Raw genomic sequence first — 27,354 nt, 5'->3', positions numbered from 1 at the left:
TGTTGTGGTTGTCGAGCAATGACAATATTGAGAGGTTAAGATTGTATGTCACTGCATCTTCATCTTTATTGTATACAGTTCAGTTTTATTGAAATGTGTAGCTACATTATTAATACATTTTTATAATAGTAGTTTTAGGGTTTTGAAGACTAGTAAAAATACATTGTTAGCAATGCCTTTAGTTGTATTGACAGGAGTTCCTTGCAGTGGAAAAACAAGGAGAAGTAAAGATATTGAAAATTACTTTAAAGTTGAAAAAGGAAAGGAAGTTCATATTGTATCTGACAGCATTATTGGATCAACTAATATCACTAAAAGTGATCTTTGTTTTAGTAAGTACTCTAATTATAATCCTAGTGGTTGTACAATAGTAGAAACATGGGGTGTCTGTGTGATCTGCAATGTATGATTATCACCGAGATTAAATATATTACATACTGTAGGCTGCTGAATTGGTAATTATCATATTAACCGCCGGGGCGGAAAAAATACGAGTTTTGCGTTCTTAACTTATTGGAATCGTCCTATATAAAAAAAAAGTATAAGGTTTGATGGGGTGGAAATGAGAAATAACGAAGTTCTAGAAAATAAAAAAATAAAATAACTTTCCAGTAATATCTCCATGTTCTACATCCACGTCTAGCGTCACGTGACCTTTTGTGGCCAATGATTGAACCTCGTGATGACGTCATCGGTTGCGCCGCCATCTTTGCAAACGTAAATGAGAAATTACAGAAATGAGCAGAATTTTGTTCAAAATTAATAATGTTTTTCTTAATTTCGAGAAAAAAATTAATTACGAGTGCCTCCGGCCATCAGCGCGGGGCAGCACCGAAGGTGCTGCCCCGCGCTGATGTCAATAAAAGAAAAACATCCCTCGAGATAGTACCTATCAGTAAAATATAAAATTCTAGAGGGGCTGATCAAAAAATATAATTGAAATGTAATGCAAAGGCAATTATGTAAAGTTTAAAAAACTAAATAAATCATGAAAAACTCAAATATATAGATGGATATTAACAGAGAACACTTACCATTAGTGTGTTGGCGGATATAGCTAAACAGCAGCAACAAAAAAAGTGTCTATCACAACGAAAACGACACAGTCTCCCGGTTTAAAAACACCACTCGACCCGCACGACGAACAAATACACTCATTTTTTAAAATGCCCTGTTCTATTAAAAAAGAGATAATTTCGTTTCGGTCAAAATACGTAAGCTCTTTACGTGCCTACGAAACACTCCGACACACACAATTCACTAGGGTTGGTTGAACTAGTGGATGGTTGATTCATCATTGTAAAACTCACTCACTCAATCCGACCTACTGAACACGATATCTTGTGTAGAAACTGACCCTATGCCCCGGACAACTCAAGATAACAGGTATGCTATCAGGCTGCTATCAGTCCGCCCGGCCGCAGATAATATTCAAGTAAACAGATTATCCAGACACAGCACACAAACTGAACATTAAAACATTAGAAACTTTACCACTTATCAAATATACCCCCTAAAATCATGTTATTTGTCATTTGCACCCCCTAGTACTATATATTTTTTTGTTCAGGAGGGTGAGCAGAATACGTTGGTAACGTCAAATTCGTGATTTGCCGCCCCGGCGTTTAATCTTACTGGTACCGCTGAATTGTTTAGAGAAGTGCAATTATGCAATCATTCAAGTGGCCTACTTATAGAATTACTCAGATGTAGTTTGACTCATAAGCGTAAATGTTTCTCTTGTTTTGCAACCACAAGTTAGATCACAAGGCCACCTTGAATTAGGAGGCTACAGTATAATAAGTGGCCACCAACACAATCGGATTATGATTATCAATCTTAAATATCAATACTATTGAATACAACATTTGACCTATAGATATTCACAAGTAATCGTTGCCAGCTTTATTTAGACTAGTGATGTCATTACCAGCTGTTGCTACTGCCATCATTACCAGCTGTTGTTATTTCATATATTAAGTAGGAGAAGGCTAGTAACAACAACAGGCACAATGGCAATGAACATGCAGAAGTTGGCTCAAAATGATTTTATAAACACTGAGTAAAGTTTTAAATGATTACAAGATAATAACCTTGCTCCTTACAATCCTAATTGTCCAGTTTTGTATTGCTGAGATGAAAACTAGAATTAAAGGTGAAAATCAGAAGAAAAATAAGAACAAACATGACGTATTTAAAAATGATTTTCAGAAGACTTCTATTAACATTCTACATTTGGTATTATGAATATAATGAAACATCGTGTAGGCCTACTATTTTAGTTGAAATCAAACAAACTATGACTTTTAATTATTAATGAATGTACTTTTAATGGCATCAGTACCTGCAAAAATGCCATTTTAGATTGGCTACAGTAATCGTAAGTACTAAGCTGCTTAAACATTGTTTAAATATAGTTAAGTTATTTTATGCAATCCAAAACAAAAACATTTATTTTTACATATAAAAAGTGTAGCTTCACCTTAATATGATTTTAAAAGCATAAAACTTAATTCAGTTCGCTTAAAATTAATTCAAAGAAAAATCGTGTTTGGAAATAGATTTAAAATTAAAATTATGTGTTTTGTTACTGACTAATGATGGCAAAAGTACAGTAACGTACATGTCTTCTTTGTTTCACAAGCAGTCACGTTTATCCTTGAAAATACATCAGGCAATTAAATGTTGTTTTGTTGTAATTATATTAATTATATATATATATATATATATATATATATAAAATTAATATAATTAAAATATTAATATAGTTAAATTAATTTAGTAATATATTTATGTAATATAAATAATATCAAATATACAAATATATATCTATACACAAATATTATATATATATTTTATATTATTTGTTAATTTACAAATAATATATATAAGTTATATATATATATATAATTTGTAAATAAAAACAATTTCTAAGATTAAAAACAAGCCAAACCACATTTTTCTTTAAAATATCTGTTACGTTATTTTGTTCGACATTTTGTTTTTAGTATTTTGACAGTTTTCTTTTGATAGTTTGCTTTCAGTCGTTTGGATAGTCATGAGTTTTGATGATTCGAATCATTCGATAATCATAATACGATTATGTTGGTGGCCGCTTATTACACTGCAGCCTTTACATGATGTGCTAAATGTGTATTTCATTTTAACCCTTTGAGCCCCGGACCTAAAAATATAGTTTGTGCAAATTTTTTACCAAGTCTAGTTTTGCAAGTAACTGTCTAAAAACCCCAAGGCCTTTTCAGTGATTTTGTACGATTTCATTTAAAAAATCATACCATCACTAATATACTAGCTAATGACCTAAATAATACTTTAAAATGTTTGAAATAAGGTACTTTACAAATAAAACATTCAATAAGGGCTAAAAAATGTTTGTGTACTTTTATATATGTAAAATAACGCGTATGTGCTAACTAAAAAAAAGAAAAAAGTTACATTTAACATTTTTTATAACTAAAACAAGGAACAATTAACCTGTGGGAAATAATTTTATTTCATTTGTCATGTTATTGCAAACATGGAAAAAAAATTTCAGACAGATTAGTTCAATAATAAATATTTTGTAAAATATTTTTTTTAATGACACAAAACCTCTGACGTACTACGTACTAGGCCTAGGTTGTGTAACATTATTCTGAGCTGATGTAGATGGTATCTCAGGTGTTAAGTCTTTAGCACTAAATAGGCTTACATTTCTGCCATTGTCACTATCATATTTAGGATCATACGTCGGATCAAGGTCACTATCATCGTCAAAAATATCAGATAATACTGAATCGTCATCTGAAAAGTCAATATTCAATTGTCTGTCAATGTCACTTGAATGTTCTGCTAGGTTTGAGGGTACTTTGGGATTATACCGACCACCACACCCAGACATGAATCGTTATTTGACATTTCGCTTCTACTGATTACTAGATTAGCGTAGAACAATATTTTGGTAATATAAAACAGGAATTGTCTTATCGCAAACCCCTCCCCATCCTCAGACAGAGGTTTAAAGTCGAGCGATCTAGTAGATAACGTGATTGCAGAGTCGCGTCGCTTTGTTGTACTTCCGTGTTTTACCTCTACATTTCTCCAAACACAAAAATTCAACAAAAACAAACATTACCAAACTAAAACTAAACTCTTTATTGAAAAAAACACTCAAAACTTGTTTTTATTCTTGATCACATTCCGCCACCCAAAATGCGAGTGCCTCCAGTCATCAGCGCGGGCTTCGGCAGCACCCGCGCTGATGTCAACGAAAGAAAAACATCCCTCGAGATAGTACCTATCAGTAAAATATCAAATTCTAGAGGGGCTGATCAGAAATATAAATTGAATTTTAATGGAAAGGCAATTATGTACCTTGCAAATCATGTGATGCCGCGCGGCCTGCCGTAATCGGGATTCTCGAGAAAGATAAGATAACAGCGACAACAATACCGATCACAATACCTGGAAATGCTTGTAAGTTTGTAATTTTATAATTAAACAGTTGTTTTTTTCGTTCTATCATGTTTGTTTCTATAAATTTATATTTTTGTGTTCTTCATACTGGTGTGGTCGGTATAATCCCAAAGTACCAAATTAGCTTTGCTGTTAAAAAATAATGGCCGGAGGCACTCGCATTTTGGGTGGTGGAGTGTGATCAAGAATAAAAACAAGTTTTAAGTGTTTTTTCAATAAAGAGTTTAGTAATGTTTGTTTTTGTTGAATGTTTGTGTGTTTAGAGAAATGTAGAGGTAAAACACGGAAGTACAACAAAGCGACGAACCAGCTGAACGGGGCGGCGAGACTCTGCAATCACGTTATCTACTAGACCGCTCGACTTTGACCTCTGTCTGAGGATGGGGAGGGGTTTGCGATAAGACAATTCCTGTTTTATATTGACGAAATATTGTTCTACGCTAATCTAGTAATCAGTAGAAGCTTAATGTCAAATAACGATTCATGTCTGGGTGTGGTCGGTATAATCCCAAAGTACCGCTAATTTTTACAGAGTACAACTAATTTGGAATAAAATAAGGATATAATATAAAATTGATAACAGTTATTATTAAATAGAAATAAACTATATTAATTGTATACAAAACATACAGGTTAAGGGAAAATTAGTTGGATGGAATCAAGTTACCGGTAGTATATGAGAGTGATCATGACTATTGAAATAATTTGAATGTTGAAATAGGCTGCAATTCACCTTCCTTTTATTGCAGTGTCTGATATCTGACGCTGTTTCAAACTTGACTTCTGGAATCTGGAGTCATGGTCGTCTGAAGAGATCTAAAGAAAGTAGGTGACAAAAAAGCTCAAAATAAAGCTTTAAATCGTTTCGGGGTCAGAGACATCTATAAATAGATGAAGTGGCACTTTCATTGTAGCACTCAATTGTGTACCTGATGAGACACATACTTAATTTTCAACAATTTCTTAACCAGTATTTGCAGGCCATTTTTACTTTTTGAACCTAATTGTTAAGAGGGTCTTCTATCAGTGGTTCGTCCCTTAGTAATTGCAAACAACACCTCCTCAGTAGGAGGTGTGGGAACATCAGTTAAAACAACAGTCCTGAAACTCATAGAACAATGAATCGTCATATATGTTGATTTTAATTCTTTCAATGTTGATTTCTATTTCTTTTTCAGTATCAAATTCACAAATTCACCACTGTGCTTTCCCTCTTCTTAGGTTAGCTGCTGTAGTGTTAACGGACTATTGATTATACAGATTGTAACTGTTTTCCGGATCCAGGAAGTGTTTGGTTTAAGAAAGTATGTTTGAAATGAATTTTAGTTGGTGACAATCATCATGTTTCTATGTTGAAATTACAGTCTGTTTGTTTTTTTAACTTTAAACTATGATGAGTAAAACTAAATTAGGCTAATCTAGATCAAATAATCAGATTTCATTTCAGTTAGTTAAGGATTTATATTTTTTATAATCAACAGATTCTGAATTTACAACCCTCCATAATAATGAATTTCTAAAATTTAAAGATTATTTTATTAATATTATTCTACACAATAGTATTTGAAATGCAATTTACATACAATTCATTGCTTTTAAAATCACAGTAACACAAAACTGGTTATGATAGCAGAACAAGGAGGACAGAAACTACTCCACGATTGGCTTAGTCTGACGCGGAGTGTGATCTCACAACCTCCCACCTTCCAGTGCTAGACTAAATATTCACAACGCAATATATTTTGTGTTTGCTACGAGGTTTTTACACGTGGTTTATGGTTTGAAAGTGAAAGAATATAAAAAATGGACCATCTTTTATTGTAATTATTGTAAAGTTGCCTAACCAAACTAGCATGCCTGGAGAAATTTGTTTTAAAGAATAAAAATAATATTATATTAGTTTTAGGAGACTTAAGTAGACAACATATAAATATTGTATAGGTATTATTCAGCTGTACTCAGTTAATTATAAAACACACTATTTTTTGAACATGTTGTAAAACTGATATTGCAGATTAAGCTCAGCCATGTGGTTAAGCTGGAAGGAGTAATTCGGCTTCGGATAGAGATGGAGGTGTTTTTTTAGTGTGACAGTATAGGCCGGTTTGCCCCCAAGAAACCTGATGTTTTTTTTGCCCTAGTAAAAAAAATAGGTAAGGTATAATTTTAAATTGGTATGGTTACATAATCAACTTTATCTACAGAACCTGAAGGATTTTAAAAGGATTTCCCTGACAAACATTCTTAGGATAGACCTGCGAAGTTGAAATGTGTATACTAAGTAAGATGTTTATCAAGTTTAGCTGAGCTTGCTGTAAGTTCTAAATAGAGTTATCTGGGTTAAGGAATACTAAAATATTTTGTTTTAATGGGTAGACAGTGATTTATAGTAACATGATAATAGTTGGAATAATTCATTACTGGGGCAATGGCGATGACATTTTTTGAAGGACTATAGTGAGTATAAAGAAAGGAACAGCTTAAATGGAATTGATATATGGAGTTTAAAGTGGGTCTTCCAGGATAACCGTATGTATTTTCAGGGACAAAGGTAAATTGCTGTGTTTTGGAAGCCCTCAAGGGACTTCTTCATGAAAGTTGAAATCTGGGTGCACAGGTTACAGTTGGCCTAATCATAATGTTGTACAGTAGTAGGGGTAAGAGTCTTTTTAAGTCACCTCTTGGTGAGTGTTCCACTGTTGAGGATGACATATTGCTCTGCTGGAGAACATCACTTGTAGTTGGTTCTAACTTCAATATAAAACATTCCTATGTTATTTTATACAACACTAGTAATTTTTTCCAAATTGTGATAGTTATTAATATCACGGTTACTAGAATATTTAGTAGGAGTCGCAAGCGCAGATTCACCATAGAGGTGTGATGTCATTGGAGTTAGTTATTTCTGTCTGCCTTGTACTGCCATTACAATAGTTTGAAGATTTATCACTTTATTGCGAAAGTGATTTCTATAAAAATGTAAATAAACAATACTTTTTATTTTAATTGGTTTAATATAACTACATACAAATTTTAGCATCTTAAAAAGGCATTACCGTAATATTAATTGATTGAAACTATAGGGATGATACTTAGTTTCCTGATGCCAATGCCAAGAGATAAAATAAATAAGTAATCAATACAGAGTAGCTGTTGTTGACGGGCTCAGACAACTGAGAGCTTGCTCTAGTGACGTGACGCCAAGATGCGTGTGACCCCTTCTGTGTATTCTAGTGACCGTGATTAATATTATAATCACTAATGTTATTTTTCCAGATGCTCAAAAGGAAAAAGAAATAAGGTCAATTTTTAAAGTCTGAAACTCTTAGGTAAGTATTAATTTTTCTTAATTTAATTATAATAATAAGTTGATAAATAAACAAATTCAATCAACATGTACACTTTCAATCAATGTACGTAATAAATAGATATATGAAACAGTCCATCGTGGTAGTTGTTTCTCATACCTATTGGATGGAATGTAGCTTGTCAGTATTTGTTTAACTTTTGAGCTGTATTTGTTTTTTTTTTTGGTTGTCAACCATTACAATTTAGGAAATTATTGTGTAATAAATCAAAATAAAGTTTGTTCTCAAGCGACTAAATTATGACTTATAACCTACCTGCATATTACAATGTGCGGAATAAAAATAACATAAGTTTATTCAATTGAACTTGTCTCAAGAATTACGTAAGGGTCAGATAACCAATATACCTATTCAAAAATGTTCACTCGGTACTGTAATATCGTTAGAATAGACTGAGAATATAAAGCTTAGTAAACCCACACATAGGAATACTTCACATTAAGACATGAACTACCATCTCCCCAGCTACCAACATAATATCTGTGAGCATGTGTTTGCGATAAAACTAGGCGTTATCCTGCACAGCTCGTTCTGCTTGGCCAACCTCCCCTACTTATTCGTCTTGGATTCACGATACATGTACAGGCCACCATTGCTGTCTCTCAGTGGTAGTACAATTATCCTATACAAATCCAGCTTGAGCACAATCTGACACTGGCTTAAAATTGTTAGCACAGCTCACAATTAATTGTCAGCATAAGTTTTTAGTTTTTGTTTTGTTTATTTGAGTACATACTTAAAAAAGAACTAAATTAATTTTATTTCTTCTTTAAACAAGATAATTACTTTAATCAGGCAATTTGTCTTTAGTCCAGAACTCCTGAATTTATGTTTCCCAAAAAGTAAGCATTTTTGTAGTTTTTACAATTACATTCCACATTTTATTCCATATTTATAAATTTTAATATGTTGGAAAGAATCTTTCCCTAAAACTTAACTGATTTTAGGTTACTTGGACGAGACAATGTTGTCATTTTAGATGCTGCAAATTATATAAAAGGTGAGTTAGAAAAAATGTAATATATTGTGTTACAATTGCATCATAAGTGTTAAACATGATAGTTCTTTCTTTTTATTTATTCCCACATTTTTGTAATAAAATTATTTTAATTCATGTCATCGGTTCTATGTCAGAAGAATTATAATTTGTTACAAATGAAACCTTACTTATTTTGTTCACACATAGATAGACATAACATTGAAAAATGTTTTTTGAATAGTCAAAAATTAATTTGTGTTTGATAGGAAATACAAAATTTTTACTTTGTAATTCAAGAGATTTTGAGGAAATATGTGCCTATTATAAGTAATACATTCTTATAAGTGAAACATGCACAGCAATCATAAAAGGATAAAGATAATACATTTTAGTATAATAAAAAACCACAACACTTAAAGTAAACATTGTATTTGCTGAAATAGAACAATTTCTTCATTTAGTTAATTTTAAAGACTAGACCTTAAAATTGTATAAATAGGATAAATTAATACAGGTTATGTTTGCAGGTTACCGTTATGAGCTGTACTGTGCGTCAAAAAACAGCAAGACGACCCAAGTGACTGTGGAGTGTGTTGTGAATACAGAGCAGGCATGGGAGTGGAATCTAGGACTGGCAAAGGATCAACAATATACTAGAGAAGCCTTTGATGCGCTAATTATGAGGTATCAAATACCTTTCCAACATCTCTAGTATAGATAGGGTTTTTAAAATTTTTTCTCAAAATGGTTCAAATTCTCTTGTTAATTATGAAATGCATAAGTAATACAAAGAATATATGAAGGAATCTGAGGAAATTTAAAGGTGCCATTATTTTGACATAAGAGAGGCTTTGCAATAGAAGATGACATGACAAAATGAGTATTAAGCCACTGATGAAAAATTTATATAAGAATGGGTTATTAAATGAAATGTCAGTCAACAATCTTCCATGTGAGAGTTGAGTTTGTTAAGTAAAACAACGGCATCAGTGAAGGCAACGGCCGGAGAGTGGCTAATCAAAATTTTAACGTTATAAATTTATTTTGCTCGTCCTCCTGAACAAAAATATATATAGTTTTTGGGAGTGTAAATCACAAATAACTATGTTTTTTAATTATTGAAATGGAAAAGTCATTTTGTGATTATATTTGTGGACCGTACTTCTTGTTATGTGTATATTTTCAGTGTTATTTGTGCCTCATGAATAACCATGGCCTCCATTACTTTATCGTGGCGCATTAACTCTAATACGATCAATTAGTTATTCAAATGTTTGAGTGTGGATTATGTGAGCATTAAAAATAAGATAGAATTAATATATTCCTTTTATTAGTTTGTTGTGTGTTATTTTTAAACCGAGAAAGGTATTGTTAGGTGATCAGAAGTTTACATGATGGTTTGCAAGTAGATTGTACGTACATACAAAATTAGGAAGTTATAGTTTATATAGTTTTGCTTATTTATTAACACATTCGCTACCGAAATGTAAAAACTTTTTCGTTAATATGGACCGGCTGGCACACATATGTGCCGGCTAGTTGATTCTTATAGACCGATGGCACATATTTGTTGCCCGCTCGGTTACAGTTTTTCCAGTGGACCGACGGCACATATTTGTGCCAGTGTAGTATTATTAAATAAAAAGGCTGTGGTTAACGATCGGTCTATTCTTTCGACTTCATTCTTTCATATCGGTCTACAGGGATGTCTGGCACATATTTGTGCCGCTTGGTCCTCTCGGTATGTTCACTTTTTCTTCCTTGGTGCAGTTCAAGGTCTCAGGTCAAAAAAGCCATGATCCAGTCAAATTGAACAAGAGGCTACGGTGTCCATGTTTGTAGAATAAGACAGAAAAAGCGGAAAACAACTTTCTTCACATGTTCCAGCTGCACAGATGAAAAGGACAATAAATTCGGACTCTGCATGCCAGAGTGTTTCAATGAATTTCACAAGTGAAAAACTAAAACAAAATGTGTGTTACCTAAGACATTTTTATTTCCTAACTGTTTTATGTCAAAGATAATAAAAATGTAGCTCATTACATAAATGGAGTTATAAATAAGAGACATTTGTGGTGAGTTTTTTTTTTAGTAACATATTCTGCTATTTCCAAAGTGTTTATCCAAAGATCTTGTTTTAGTTTGTACAATACACATAACTACCATGTCAACACTAGTTTTTTATTATTTTCCCAATGTGTGTCCTAACACAGTTATGGCAATTTTTACTTGACTTTCAACCTAGAAAAAAGTTTATATTTTGAGGTTTAGCCTAAGCCTAATTTTTTGCTACAGACCGACCGGCACATATATGTGCCACTAGCCAAAATGTATACAACGTAAAAAAAGGGATGTGGAATCAAGTTATACGTTTTGCCTAAGGCTATAAAATGATATATAAATTGATTTGAACAAAGTTGTACTCTTGGGCTACGGTAGTGACCACACTACTTTGAGCTGGTCTGTGAGAAGTGCCCAACTCACACAATGGTGGTCTATCTTGATGGACCTACCGGCACATATATGTGCCGGTTGGTAGCGAACGTGTTAAGCTTATATTTGTTTTTTGCACTATTCATTCGTTTGTAGAACGTTTGGTGAAATTTGTTTGAATTTTTTTCAAATTTATGTTTATCCACACCTGTTATAGAGATTCGCACTATTAACCTATTGCAGTTGTCCTCCTGAACAAAACAATAGAAGGTTTGTAGGGGATGAAAATAACAAATAATGAAATTTAGAACATTAAAATTGGAACTACTTTGCTGCAAGATAATAAGTAAGAAGTTATCGTTAGGTGAATGTACAATATTTGTTTGCTTCGCCAAGTTGTGTTTGCTAGCTAGCAGTAATGGCCGGAGGCATTTGTGATTAGACGCTCTAGAATTTGACCTTTTAGTAATATATACATTAAGGCATGTTTTTTTGTATATCACCATCATATGGCCAGAGGTACTTGTATCAGGCCAATATGAAGTTTTAATTTTAGAACATTAAATCAACCAAAACGTCTTTTATTTGGGTCAAATTCCTTGGTTTCAGCATTGTTATTTTACATATCCAAAGATGGCGCAATGGTTGACGTCAGCAGCAACCAATGTTGACCCATGGTCACAAGACCACATGACACCCAGTACAGTTGTAGAATAAGAAAATATTATTAAGCACGAGAAAAGTTATTCCACTTTTAATGTTCTATAAACTTTGCTATTTGTCATTGTCATTCCTTGAAACCTTACATTGTTTTGTTCAGGAGTATGATAGCAGTAGGTTAATAACGCGAAACTTGTTTTTTGCCACTTCAGCTGTTAATTTCACATCTATCAAAGCAACCACTTGAGTGCATCAGAAATTCGAGAGAACGATAAACACCGTATTAGCTGTGAGAATTCTCTTTGTTCTGCTTACTTCTATTAACCTACTCCAATTTGGTAATATTATTATTATATCTACTGAATTTCAAAAGAAACCTTAGACTGGAACCAAAAACTTTTGAGGTTTTAGAAAAACAAATTCAAGCTAAGAGATTCTGTGTGATGGAAAATATTATTATTAGCTTTAATATTGTATTTTTTAGACAGTCAATCTCAATGCATGGCCATCTCCATTCATAACCTTCTTTATAGCATGTAAGCCACTCAGTTCAGACACTTCATCTACTACCTTAATGTGAACAATACTAGAGTTTGTTTTCTTTTTGGTGATCATGTCAGATTTGTTGGGCTCATCATCATAATTACTGGACAATTCCTCTTATGTCTGAGTCCAACCAGTATTGGATAAAGTTCTATATTATAAACAGCATCACAAAACATGTGGAGATGCTATAGTGTAGACATAGTAATTTCTGTTAGATGGCAAATATAATTGATACCGGTGCTAATCATTTAAATGCAACTACCTACCGTGTTGCAAGACTTTGGTTTGATCATGGATGACTTGGACATAATTCTGATTCATAAATTCAGGGGAGCAGAGTTACCCTTGTGACAGTGTTTTAACTCTCCTTTAGTCCAAAGTTGTCTGTTAGATGGTGAATAGTTTGTACCCAAACTCTTTCTCCTCCTTCATGAGTAAGGCTATCTAGTATAAACAACTACTTCTTGACCCTATTGCGAAAGGAAAATCCTTTATGAATGACTTATTCAAGCTTTTCAACTTGCCAAACATCTGAAAAGTAGTGGTGAACATCAGCCAGGGAAGTTGTAGTGTTTAGCTTTCTAGTGTTCAGTTTGGTGACTTACACAAACCCCTATGAATTCACATGATCTCATCATTAAAGAAAAACATTTAAGGAATTGCAAACTATTGTTCAACCTCTTAGTGACAAAGCCAAAGTTACTGTGTCCAGCCTCTCCTGTCAACATTCAACATGAATCAGCGGTATCAATGGAACTCATGGTATTCCAATTGTATGATTATTTGTTAAGACAATGATGCCTGAATGTATCCTAGACTTATATCCCTAGAGTATTCTGGAGCAATCTGTGTATGTATTTTTATTTTTATAGTGTAATATAATCAGCCTAGATATCGATACCAGTATTAAAGTGCTGGCTGTGAAAAGCCTATTCTCAGTTTTAATTTTTTGTGATATAAAAGGGGTTTATGTTTGGATCTGCAGATATGAAGCACCAGACAGTAGAAACAGGTGGGATTCACCACTGATAACTTTACAGCCTGAAGACCCAACACCAAATGAAGTATTACATGATGCTCTCTTTCAGCGGAACCCACCGCCTCCTAACCAGTCAACACAAAGTGTAAGTCACACATCTTAGTAATGATTACAGATTTACTTATTGCTCTCATAAGATTTGAAGTTTTGCGTTGTACAGTAAATTATAAGAATATTTTATAATTACTTAATCCCCCAGAAATCAATCAAAATGTTAAACAAACAATTATAATTTGATCTAAGTTGTTAACTTAGTTAATGTATAATTAACTCCAAACTGTTTCATACTGCTATCAAACGATTCATTCTAAAATCAATGGAGGATTAGTTATATTTGCTGCAACACCTATCAGACTCTAGATAGCATGTGGTGTCTCCTGGTCTTGTGGCTGAAAGCGTAGCAGGTGATAGCATCAAATAAACTCATAAGTCTATAAAGACTTACAACTATTAGTATCACATACCTTCCACTGTTACACTAAACAATACTTGACTTGTTGGCATGCATCATCTTCCTGGAAGTAGAAGCACAACTGGCAACATACTTCTACAATGTTATGGGACATTTTCTCGTTGTAGAAGAAAAATTAGTATCCTGTATTAAGGATAATATTAAATATCATGCCAAAAGCATTTGTTTTATCACCTCTTCTTAATCCATGTTAACCCTGGATTGACATGGTCAAGAAAATGGGATGGAATGTAATAAACAGATCCAGATCAATGTTATTTAACTACTAAGATTTCTTTTATATCTTAATTCTAAAATTAATTTTCATTCAATAAAAATAATAGTTTACTTTAGAAAACTGAATGAAACAGCTTTAAATCATGATAGACTGAGTGTTTTACTGATTCTGGCAAAAATGTTGACTCTTGCAAAAAACCTGGTGTAAGAAATTTTTGAAACAAAAACAGAAGTGACAGGACAAATAGGTTTATGTTTCTAAGCAAAAGAGAAGGTATGTTATGTTGGCCATAATTTTAATAATAATGCACTTAAAAACATTTTCTTCAAAGGCTCCGAGGTTGGGCGACTTAACATTATGAATTTGGTGTTTTTTTTATAGGCAACATACAAACTGTGTTTTAATTGTAGAGCGCAATTCAGATTTGCACTCCATCAAGATCTATGATACATAAATGGTTTTTGTTTTATTGAAAGATTAGTTTCATTTGGGTTGAAAAATATACATGTAAGATTAAAGTTTTTAATTTGTTTTATAACTTTACTTGTCTTTTGAGTAATTTAATTTAATAAATGTTTTTTAAGAATAAAAAGTCATCTTAGAAAAACAGTTACTGTGATGTTTGGGTTATAGATGTTCAGTTTGTATATTTATCCATCATACTTACACATATTGGAAGACAGTGTTGAATTATATTGAATATTCTACAAACATGTTACAGAGAATCAAAGTAAGGCAGACACTTCTAGTTTTTGAATTCATTTCAATATATACATTTTTACTTTAAGTTTGCATAGATTAAGCAATTTTGTTATTTTCTAATTAAAGTACAAGTTAATAATTTACCACAATTGTATCAAAGTATTGTCAATTAACTGCATACACAGGGATGCTACAGGTCAGGGAAATCAGGAAAAAAAAAACAGGACTGGAAATCAGGGAAAAGTCAGGGAATCCGGTCTCAAGTCAGGGGAATTTCGACGTTGGGTCAGGGAAAAATATTAAATCCCTTTACACAAATAAACTTACTGCCGCCGGCGCCGAGTCCAAGCCTGCAGACGACATGGCGCATATTTTACTTCTGTGTTGTAATAGATCATTTAAGTCAATCTTTTTTGTACGTATTTAAACTGTGTTCACTTTATTTTTTGCTTTTTTTATATTTGCCACCCCTGTTAGCCTCAACACCGCTTTTTCCCACCCATTAATTGCCAAAAACCCTGGGGATTGCGTCAAAAAAAAGTCAGGGAAAAATGAAAAAATTTGGTCTGGAAATCAGGGAAAAGTCAGGGAATTTCATTATTGGACTCCTGTAGCAACCCTGATACAATATGAGGTTCAGTGTTTTAGAGGGGCTTGATAGCTCTACTCCATCTCTTTAATAAAGGCATTTTCATTTCATTTCAAAGTAAACACTCGGTCCAATTATGATGGCAAGTCTGCAGTTCTTTGTTGGAATGACACAAACTTCACTAGCATAGCTCCCATTTTAACTATGCATTTTGATAATTCATCTTTTGAGAGATAACACTAAGAGGGTTAACCATCAGGTTTTGGATATGTCCATGTCCTATAGTCCACGAGCAACTCCCATTTGCTTCTCAGTCAACACTAATATTTAACAATCTATTGTAAATTTTTCTTAACTAAAAGCTTGAACGTTATTACAAAAAAAATTAAATATGGTTTTGTTCAGAGCGAAACCTTTACTTTATCAAAATGTTCCCTATTATTTTGTATTGCATTTCTCCGCCATAATCATATGATTTAATTCTTTCCCAGGCTCCTTTGTCTTCAACCAACTTTTGTATGAACTCGACAGAGTAACCCAAGAAGTAGTGACAGTAAGTTATTACATATTATTAGCATTTACTTAGCACTAAGCGTTAGCATAATATCAATCTATAAGAGTATAAAGTGTGTTTTAGAGATTTTTGAAACCAGTGATCAACATTAAGTTATTTTGTTAATCAAAACAAACAACACTATTAAGCTATATAAACATTGTAGCGTTTTTAACGGAATACTCCCATGTATCTGGCTGCGGTTATTTACACACAAATTCATGACTCATGAAATGGCTGCATATAACTCATTGGTGAATAGGTAAATTGGAAAATTCCAATGAATGGTATCTGATTTTGAAAATGGAAAGAAAATAATAAATTTGGCAATAATAAATGGATACAGTCCCAAACAATTAACAAAAGAATTTTTTTATCATATTTAGTTTTTTAATAAAAAAAACAAGAAATTATTTTGACCGAGGAGAACATTTTTATTATTTTCTTCCCCACTACATAATGAGTAATATAACAAAACATTATTTTATTTGGATAATAAATAAAGTAAAGGTATGCATTTTTGCAAAACGAAAAAATCTGCTTATTTGTGTAATGTAGGCAGCTATAACCAAGCAGCATGCAACTTATAATCTAAATATACTTGCAAGTTTAATACACTTACATTACATTATGAAATTTTTATCATTTTTTTGATTTTTGGTCTTTATAAAAATGTTCAGATATTTTTTTTCTGTCACGCAAAAGATATTTATACTATATACAAATTTGGTTTACATTTGTTTAACAAAGCAAATCGAATAGCATTCTCCTTTAAATAGGTTACACACTAACTAATCTTAATTTTGTTCTTGATTTATTGTACTCCTTGCCCTTTTACCTTATTTTCAGGCAATCTTCCAAATTCCAAAGACAAGTCATCCTCCATTGCCATTGCCATCTTCACCCCAGAAATATCTTTTGGCCCTGAATGGCCATTCAGATATTCTATCAGTAATACTGAAAATACATTGGTCCCTTGACATTGGCTTGATATTGTTGCTTACAGAATTTTCCTTGTATAGTACATAGGCATTCAAAACTGTTCTAGCAAAAAGGTTGAATTTGGTTCTTTGTTCATCTAAGTAAACTGTACAGCATCATATCAAATTGATCAATTCCACATATGTATTTATTGTAATTCTGTGTTATTGCAGGTCTTTTATTTCTCTCCCTCATCTTATTGTGATTATTTTTACATTACTTACAAACCTAATTTTGAAGAAATTAGTAGAAACTGGTAGATTTTGATTTTAATGGTAGGCTAATACATTTTCCTTTTTACAGTAAACTGTTTGTCCAAGTTTCTTATTGAGATTTTGTTTCATTTCAAAAACCATTCTTGTTCCTGCGAATAGTTCCTGGAATAAAGGTTTTTTTGCACAAAGCATTTGAGCAAGAGGGATGATAGTAAAACAATGTTTGTAAAAATTTGATAGCCTCTACTAGAGTAATTACAAAGAGAAGCTTAGACACAACTATACATGCAATGCCTTTGTTTTAATTTGATTTTTATCTTTTTGTGACCTGGCTTCTTTATAGAAAAAAAACTTAGGCAATACTTACAGGATTGCATAAAACCCAAAGTTTTATGTCTCAGCAGTGGTGGTGCTTATTAGGCGTGCACTGCATAAGACTGGTCTGAGTCTTTGTTCGTCTATAGACAGTTTTGTTGATGTCCAGTATAGAAATATTAAAACATGTGATTTACAGTGATCTTGGAGAGATTGACATTTTTGAGAGTAGCATCATATCCGGGTTCATTGTTTCTTAGATATTTATATTTTATTATGAAAAAATGAGAGTGTAGACTCAAATCTTGATTACACAAAAATTTGATATAAACCAAGGTGTCGACTAATTTGACCAGTAAGATTTGATTGTTGGTTTCCTTATCAATCTCAAATTCAATAAAACCCGCAATGGATGTTTTTATTTCCACCACTGAAACAGGGACCCAAGACCTTAATATACTGTGATGGGAAAGACTGCCTCCCATATACACATGTGTGTGTTCCTACATATGTATGTTATTTTTTACATATTTTTTGTTTTAATAATAATTTGAAATACTTAATGTAATATGGTGATCAAGTGTCATAACTAACATCAGCCAAATTATAATAAAATAGAAATTCAAAGGCGCTTAAACATAATAAAAATTAGCATGCCAGTGGGTTAGTTTCCAATCCAACATTTTGATAATTTAAATCTCTGATTTGAATTTAGTTAATTTCCATTTTAGTAATTAATCTCTATTTTAAAATGTTTTCAGAGCATTCTATCTGCTCAAAAGCTGGGAATTTGTGGGTGAGTGAGGTAAAAATCCCTGGATTTTCCGACTGTGTACTCTCGCTGCCAGGGTCTCCCCTGTCCCCGGCACAGCTGGCTCGTCATCGCAGGCAATTTCTGGCTTACACACGTCTCAATCCGCCTAGCAGCCCACAGCAGTCAGCCCACCATCTAGCTCACATGTTTTGTGCAATTCCTCAATACTACATTAGCTGGTGCTAACTAGACATATCTGACCTCTACTGTATCTAAATGGCGTTGAGAGAAACTTAAGTTGAAAGTATAACAGGATTTCGGACATTTGCCATCGTTATAGGTTTTAAAAGGTATAACACAACAGATGCTCAGTCACTGTGCAGTAGCAACTGATCGACTTGCATCCTGCGCAGTGACAATGCCTAGACTGGACTCCTGGCAGTTTTTGGGATGTTCGAACCCTGTTTTTCCCTTCTTTACTTCTTTCTGTTCGCTATTTTTGTAGTATTAATACCTCCCCCACCTAGGGAAGAGGATAGATTCCAATCCTCGAAATGTTTTGTTACACCTTCTATAACGTACAACGATGGAAAATGTCTGAAATCCTTTCAACCCTTCCATCATCAATAACAAAATTTAAACAAAGAAACTAAGTTGTCATACTGAATATTAAAATTTATCCAATTAATTGTTAATTTCAAAATTAATCAAGTGCCTTAAGCATATTTGGCAGAATTAAAATTGAATGAGGCTTTATTCATGAGCAACATTACATCATAACAATTAACAGTACTAAGCACGCAGGTGCCATCTTCCTGTCAGCAAAATATGTGTAATCCACTGTTTCCAAGATATTTCATAGCTCTGCAAATACCATTTAACAAAAATACTTATTTTAATAATTTTGGGAATATAACCTTTTTATTGCATTGTAGGAAAAAGCTTTTTGAATAAGTAACAACTATATAGTATTACAAATCACTAGAATCAAGTATATTCCAAAGTATAATATTTCGATGGATTGTGAACCAAAACTATAGGTACAGAGGTCGTATATGTTTGAGTGCAAGCTATTTATTCTAGATGGAACTGGCATTGTGTTGCCAACTAAGGTTTGATTTTAACATCATCTGATACCCTCTGATTGGCTACTGCTCAGAGAACTTCTCTTGTGCTGCTTATTACAGTAGTATATAAGGATGTCGTACTTTTTGGTTTTGTTATTTTTAATAATTGATTACATGTATTATAGTAATTAAGTATTTATTGGTTACTTAAAAAAAATAATATATATACAATAAAGAATATACTTTGTATATTAAGTATTACTTATTTTTCCTTATTCTGTTTTAAGATCTTAATAATCGTATTTCAGTAAATGTTTACATTTTATAGACTTAATGTGTGCTATTTCTACTGACAAGGAAACAATTGAAATAACAGCTCTACACGATACATCCTTTGTAGCTTTTACAAGATAAAATATATATTTAAAAAATAAAGGTGGTGAATTGATCATTAATTTTTATATGAATATTTTTACTACATTAAATTTACTAATAAACTTATACAGGATACATTTTAAAGCCAAGAAATATATTACAAATCTCTTAAATCATCAGTTTCGAGTTCAAATTGCCGTGGAAAGCTTTGGTTTATTTAAAACTATAAGTGTTATCTATATCTGTAAGAGTTTACTATGGACTAACAAAAATATTACAGAATTGTGTTTCTGACTAGACCAGATCAGCATAGACTATGTAAGTTACACAGTCAGCACTACTTTGCCTCTCAGATGTCCGTTTTTGACCTTCTCGTAAGCTGCTGGGAGCTCCAGGATGTTCATGGACTTATCAATGATTGGTGTCAACTGGAAACAACATTTTGTTAATATTAAATCACTATTGCAGCATTTAATAATTACACTAAAAATGGTTATTGATAGAGCAAAAATTGTTGATTGGGAAACTTGAGCTGATAAATTGAAGATTCAAAAGTAAATTTACTACAAATTGTAAAGTGAAACACACTAAACACTTTAAATGTTCAAAGAAATACTCCACTGTTTACAGGAGAAAAAACTATTTATCTACTATCTAATTCTGTAGCTTTGGCTGTAATTTGATTTTAACCAAATATTTTCTTTAAAATGTTTGTGAATATTTAATTTCTCACACACAAAATTTCATAATGAATATAAAAGGAGACACAAAAATCAAACTCTTAGTGACCAACACAAATCCCCACCTGTCCGCTCTCAGCCAGCCTGGATATCTCCCGAACACCTGCGTTGATGGGGGCGAAGTATCCCCACCGAAGCGAGGCACCACGCAGCAGAGCCCCTGTAGTCAGGTTGGGCAAAACAAGGTCGGCTGCATTCCTCAACATACCACCTACCAGACCCAGCTGGTCTGTATTTCGCAGCATGGGTGACCGCAGGGTGATATACTTGGCTAACCGCCACTCCTTCAGTAGTGTAAGGTATGCCGGTATCTCTGTCTCAGGTAGACCAGCTGCGTCCAGTATTATATCGTACCTGACAATCACAATGTGTCATCACTTAAAAAAACTAATTTTATTTCCCATTTTCATTGCATAAAAATTCATTACATAATTTTACATTAAATTTTAAAAGAACAATGAATACTAATTTACTGGAACATATCAGTATCAAAATTAACAAGTTTTCAAGGCCATTACATTTTTTAGTAGATGACTTCTTTCTTGGCCAGTCAGAAGACAGGGCAATACAATATTTGTTCACAATGCTTAACTGACTTTCCTTCGACTCACCGTTTTAGTCCATAATTGGCCCTACCAATCTCGAAGTGTTTTTAGGAAACAATATCTCGTTTTTGAAATAATCTTGCTAGAAAAATGTGGTCCGTGAAATTTTTGTATAAAATGAACCATACTTATTAAAAATTAATAACAGATTTATTAAAGATCTAATTAAAAACATTGTTTTAAATAAATACGATTTTTGGATTGAAAATTACATAAATAATCTAAATATTTTCACACCTAAATTTCTAATCTCCAAATCTGACGATTTAATAATAAGTGATAAAGCACCCATATACATGAAGGTCCACTCTTTTTTAATTAAAAAATATTTACTGTCACCTAAAACTGGAACTGAATTTACTCAAATCAAAAACTATTATTATACTGCTTCTTTCTATTATATTTTCACATAAGATAGAAAAACGTGCCTGTATTTTATACTCATACATGGATCATTATTGTATGATACAAACGGTCTAAAGCTGGTTATAATAATTGTTCTTTGCCATTTTTTGACTGCAGTAAACGATACAACTTGGTTTCTAAAGTTATCACTGCTTTTGTACTACTGTTTTTATATTGAAACTGATCACTCAACAGTGAAAGTTTTTGCACTACTGTGTTTATATTGAAACCAATTACACAACAGTGAAAGTTTTTGTTACTACTGTGATTATATTAAAACCAATTACACAAAAGTGAAAAGTTTCTGTACTACTGTGTTTATACTAAAACCAATTACACAACAGTGAAAGTTTTTGTACTAGTGTGTTTATATTAAAACCAATTACACAAAAGTGAAAGTTTTTGTACTACTGTGTTTATATTGAAACCAATACAGAAATAAGTTTATATGATGCTTGTTCTTTTTTAATAATAGTTATTCTGTATATAGCTAAAAACAACAACATAATAGGTATTAATACATTGAAATTAGCCCTAAGCCTATTTACTCAGTATACTGGTAGTTTTTGTGATTTTAAAAAATTTTAAAATTTATATAAGACATTGTTTAACCTAACATACTATATAATCAAATTAAAGAGAGAACAAGCAGTTTTGGAAAATATGTTATCAAATAATTATTTGAACAAAAATTATGAAGTTATGAAGTGGAACATTGTTTACAATTCAATACACTCCAGACAACAACAATGCTCGCATCACTGCGTTGTCAGTCCGATTACGTAACTAAGCAGCTGTGCAATAGTTTTGAAAATACTATTTTTACAGCTGCACAACTGTTAGCTGTCATAAAAAGACGTACAAATATAAACAATATAACAGGAAATGGTCTGAAACAACTAAATCCGACTTTTTTTTATCAAAAACCTAAACGTATTGAATTAAGTACCGGAGCCCGAGTATAGATCAGGCTTCGTATAAACAGCGTGCATGCTAGCTCGACCTATACTCGGGCTCCATATTTTAAATGTGTTAATGATAAAAACAGCTAGGCTATATTATACAGAGAGAGTTTAAAGTATGGATACTCTGTTTAGATTTTGATTTTCAGGTTTGTCTCTCAATTAGATTTAAGAAATCTTTTTATGTTATTGACTCGTTATATTACATAATAAGAGAATGTTTTTAGAGGATAATATCCAAACAACCTTTTAAAATCTGCATTTGAATAGGTTAGTATAAGAAAAATTTAGGTATTAGAAATAGACTTAGGAACTATGTATTTGTGGTCTTTTACATATTTTTGTATTTGATTTTAGAATTGACGAAGTTTATTCGTGTATATGATAGGCCAATGGCAAATAAAGATACTGATTATATGTAGAATAAGCAGAGACAAAAGCGATTATCTTACAAGTAAGCTTACTTGCCCCCAGCCCCAAGAGCTTCCATGACGCCAGGCTGAGTGTAGTCCAAAGACGGACTGAACTCCTAAAGACTGAACCAACGGTATTGCATCTGTACTGCATGTGGTTGTTACCTACAACAAGTTTGTTATAAAGTATTTACACATTTTCCTTGACCTACCTAACTAATTTTCCTATGATAATATATCCAAAACTTGTAACTTCCGATTTGACTGTAACCATCTTACCATTTAGCTTAAGCACGATTACTCCAAAAATATGTGTTGGTTATTAATCATTTTATTGGGACACATACAGTACATATTAAAAGTATATAAAACCAAACTAAGGACTCAAAAAATACACAGTAATTAGCTCAACACACATTTTTTGTTCATATTAATATTTAGGAGATGTTTTTGTATAAAATTAAAAATATATTTGAAAGTTGAAAATCTCTAATTCACTTTGTAAATAAATAATTGTCTAAATATTTTTGAATTTTTGTGATGTATTAATTATCTGGTGTTTGTCGCGTAAAGTAACATATAAAAAAGAAATGGTATAAATTAAAGTCAAAATTCAGAGATGACGAACAAGTACAAACTTATAAAAATATTTTAAAATAAAAACAAAGGTCATTAAAGATATTTAAAAATTGTTAAGAACACTATGATATTCCAGACACAATCCCAAAGCTTGGTGGAGCAACCAAGTTTTCTTACATATAGCGTAGCTAATGGTGGGAATGGGTCGATTCAATGTGAATGTTTGAATTTAGCTCCAGTTCACCTTCCTCTTAGTGCAGCGTCTAGACTCTGATGCTGTAAAAGACTTGAGGAGATGAGGGTGGAGTTATAGAGGGCTTCCCACTCAACCAAAATATAGAGAATCAAATTTTCCCGAAAACTCACGTTATCTGGTAGACTCTACGGTTAATAAGTTCCCATATTTTAGCATGATTAATGCTGTTATATGACTGTTACTTATTAGAACCATATATAACGCTATTTCATGTAGCTTATTTATAAAGGCATTCTAATTCTCTTTAAAATTGTTACTCACATCAGCGCCCCAGGCCTTGAGCATCTGTACTGCCAAAGTAACCAACACCTCCAGAGCCTCCCCAAAACACAAAACTCTCCGACCCTTGGGCGGCAAAACGAGCAGCTCTCCAGTTATTTGTAAGGCTGACCATGCTGTCAGTCCGGCGTACAGCCAGACAAACTGGCCTCAGCTACATTCAAGTTAGCTGGCTTCCTATGGATCTGTCACAATATGTACTTATAACCAATTTCCTTCATTATAATTATTTTATTTTTTATATGCCTATCATGAGTTTAATACAGTTATCAGCAAATTTAGTGTGATTGTCAGGAATGTTAGAAGAAAAATATTGTAAGTACACAAACAATATCAATATTTAGGTTTTGTTATGGGAATAATAATATACAATACACAAAAAGCAAGGGTTTTCATACAGTTGTACATTTGCTATATTGCACGTGTTCCTAGAAATCAGAAAATAAGGTCCCAAATAAGTGAATTTTAACTTCTCACAAGTGTAAATTGTGAATACTTCCAGACACTTCTTTTAAACTTTATATTTTAAAAAGTAAAGAAAAATATGTTATGGCCAACATATCAAATTTCATTTATAAAATTGTGAATTACTAAACCAAGAAAACATGGTTTCACTATTCACATTTATGAAAAAATGTAACAAAGAAAATGATACAAACAACAATTTTTCGAGAAATTCTCAGTTAATTTTCAAACCAAATAAATTTTGATTTTAAGTAAAAATACAAACTAAGTGATTTGACGTATTTTTAAATAACCTATGACATAAAATAAAATACTATAAATAAAATTACAGAAGCAGAAAGTTAAATAAACAATTATTCAAAAGAAGTTTGAAAATTAACCAAATAATGAATTTATCAAAATTGACTTTATAGGGATTTGATTGAATTACTTTTTGTTTATTCAATAATAAAATACATAAAGTTGGTCAAGAATTAATAATAATTTATCAATACACATCAAGAAAATTAATGAATATAATTGTCTTTAAAATTAAAAAATTGTTTTAGTACTGTCAGTTAATATGTTGTCAGTTAATCATAGTCAGGTTTAATGGTGTCAAACGAAAACAGGAATTTTTGATATGTTGGTTTAGTACAGTGTTGTGATAAATTGACCAAAACATTTGCTTCTTCTAAGACAATGCTTTGAGCACTGTATAAACAATTGACATTAATTTGATAAAACTACAAATAATTGTTATGCTAACACATACTAAGTGACAGAAAATGAATGTCAATTATATGACCCAATCATTCATTGAGCTGTGCCTTTATAAACAATATCTCCAATCAGATTTAATTGGTAAACCTCCATCACACAAATAATATTAACAATAAGTCACAACTGTGTATTAGTATATGGTCTTACAACCACTGATTGGCACATACAATACACCCTTAAATCGATAGAGAGATTTTAGAGACAAAAGTTTACAAGAAAATAATATTTATTTATTTTCATGTATAAGAAACAAGCTGTTTAGGGTTACTAGAGCAAACCAAGGGGAGTCCAATCGCTTCTAGGTGTATAAACGCGGCAACACAGATCATAAGTGTCTCTTCAGAGTTGTAATACTGGGAGAATTCAGCAATGAACTTTGAAGCTTTTCAATGATATAATTTATACAATTTTGCATTTTTTAATTAAAAACTAGTTTACTTTATATTAATATTTCAACCCATAAAACTCGTTTCAATAATGGTTCTATGGGGGTGGGGGGGGGGGGGGGTGGGGGGGGGGGGGGGTGGGGGGGGGGGGGGGTGGGGGGGGGGGGGGGTGGGGGGGGGGGGGGGTGGGGGGGGGGGGGGGGAGTTGGATTAATTGTTTAGTTTCAATATAGGTTTTTATTTTTCATTATACATGAAAAAGAATAGTAGAAACAAATATCCATAAGTAAAGCTTTATAGAATATGAAAATTTTTTTATTACTTTTCAAAATATAAAAAATGTCTTTAAAAAGGAGTTTTATACAAAACAACAAGCAAATTCCACTTTAACGAAAATGTTTACTTTTTTGGTAAACAGTGAAATGTTGTGTTTTTACAAAAAATGACATTCACATTGTAACATTTTTAGATTTTTGTTCTGTATGCTTATTATATTTGAGACCTCTGTGTTGTAAAGCACAAGATTTCAGGAGAGAAAAATACATTTTTTTTCTTTTTACAGGTTTATTATATGTAAAAATATTTGTTGCAATCCCAGAAGTGGTTTTTCAAAAAACTAAATTGTATAAAAACACACAATATATCGTCAAAAAATGCTTCAAATGAAGTAAATGTATTTGAATAAAAACCCATTATCATTATTAATAATAAAATTGTCTAATTACATCTGACTTTATTTACTTGGTCACTCATAATGTTCAATACATAAAAAATAATTAAAAACCTAGGCCTAGATATAACGACTTTTATATCACAAATTTAGGCTACAGTTATACAATTAAATTATACAAATAAATGTCACTAAATTATTGTCCAATAAATAAATCACAAATAAAAAACTTTTTCACTGTATATTTTATACATACATGCTTAGAATTCACAAATACTATTTCAGAATACCAAATGAGTGATGCTAGTGCATCACTTTGGAAGCCATAGTCCTCTCAAAATTATTAATAATATTATTTAATTAATAATTAAATGCAAATAAAACGAATGACGCATAGTGAGCATATACACTAAAATGATAGAAGGGATAGAAACCTAGAAAATTTTGCTAGAAGATGTGTGCGAACTAGTCTTGACTACACATAGGTATGTATTTTTTAAAGTTTTATTCCATACAAAAATGTAAAGACTGAGAAAAATGTAAAGAGTGAGAAAAATGTAAAATAGTTCATGTCTGAGTATATCATAACTGTATAGCTGTAAGGCCTACTTTATAACATTTTATTTACATATCTTTGTTAAAAATGTAAGTACAATAATTAAATTTCCCAAATACTCGTATTTGATTATATTTGTATTAGAAAGATTCATTAAAAATAAATTTTAAATTATTTTTTATTTCTTCTTTAAAAATTTTAAATTACTATGCAAATAACACAAAGAAAATTGAAAAATAATTCTGATCTGGGGAGTCAAACAACAAATATGGCCACCGAGCTGTTGACGAAAGTAGCAAGGCCACCTGTACTGGCCATACGAATTGCGAGGACAAACTAACGTGAGCTGTCTGCAATCTTGGTGTGGCTAGTGCTGCTAGCCTTTTGAGCATATAGGCTTATTGAATGGGATCTAAAGAATGCAAAGATAATGAAATCGCCATGCAAGATGATAGCAACTGTTTCATAAGAAGCACAAGGAATCATCTACACCAATTATTTTGAAAAAGGACAAACAATAACTGGAGAGTATTAT

General features: G+C 32.1%; 2 protein-coding genes across 2 annotated transcripts; one reads left to right on the top strand and one right to left on the bottom strand.

Moving 5' to 3' along the window:
- The first annotated feature begins 36 nt into the window (after window positions 1-36).
- On the top strand, window positions 37-19,615 carry LOC124357724 (protein KTI12 homolog). Its single transcript, XM_046809730.1, is given in 11 exon segments — window positions 37-332; window positions 7,753-7,784; window positions 7,786-7,805; window positions 8,792-8,844; window positions 9,351-9,507; window positions 13,448-13,586; window positions 15,973-15,994; window positions 15,997-16,034; window positions 18,307-18,342; window positions 18,345-18,506; window positions 18,508-19,615. Coding segments are annotated over 11 exon segments (861 nt in total). The 5' UTR covers window positions 37-172; the 3' UTR covers window positions 18,550-19,615.
- Window positions 19,546-27,211, bottom strand: LOC124358433 (reticulon-4-interacting protein 1 homolog, mitochondrial-like). Its single transcript, XM_046810729.1, is given in 6 exon segments — window positions 19,546-20,169; window positions 20,547-20,835; window positions 22,918-22,967; window positions 22,969-23,031; window positions 23,963-24,129; window positions 27,157-27,211. Coding segments are annotated over 6 exon segments (729 nt in total). The 3' UTR covers window positions 19,546-20,064.
- Window positions 27,212-27,354: the final 143 nt, after the last annotated feature.

This window comes from Homalodisca vitripennis, chromosome 3 (genome assembly GCF_021130785.1).
Source record: "Homalodisca vitripennis isolate AUS2020 chromosome 3, UT_GWSS_2.1, whole genome shotgun sequence".
Taxonomy (NCBI): domain Eukaryota; kingdom Metazoa; phylum Arthropoda; class Insecta; order Hemiptera; family Cicadellidae; genus Homalodisca; species Homalodisca vitripennis.
The sequence above is the reverse complement of the archived record's forward strand: the minus strand, read 5'-3'. Positions and strand labels throughout refer to the sequence as shown.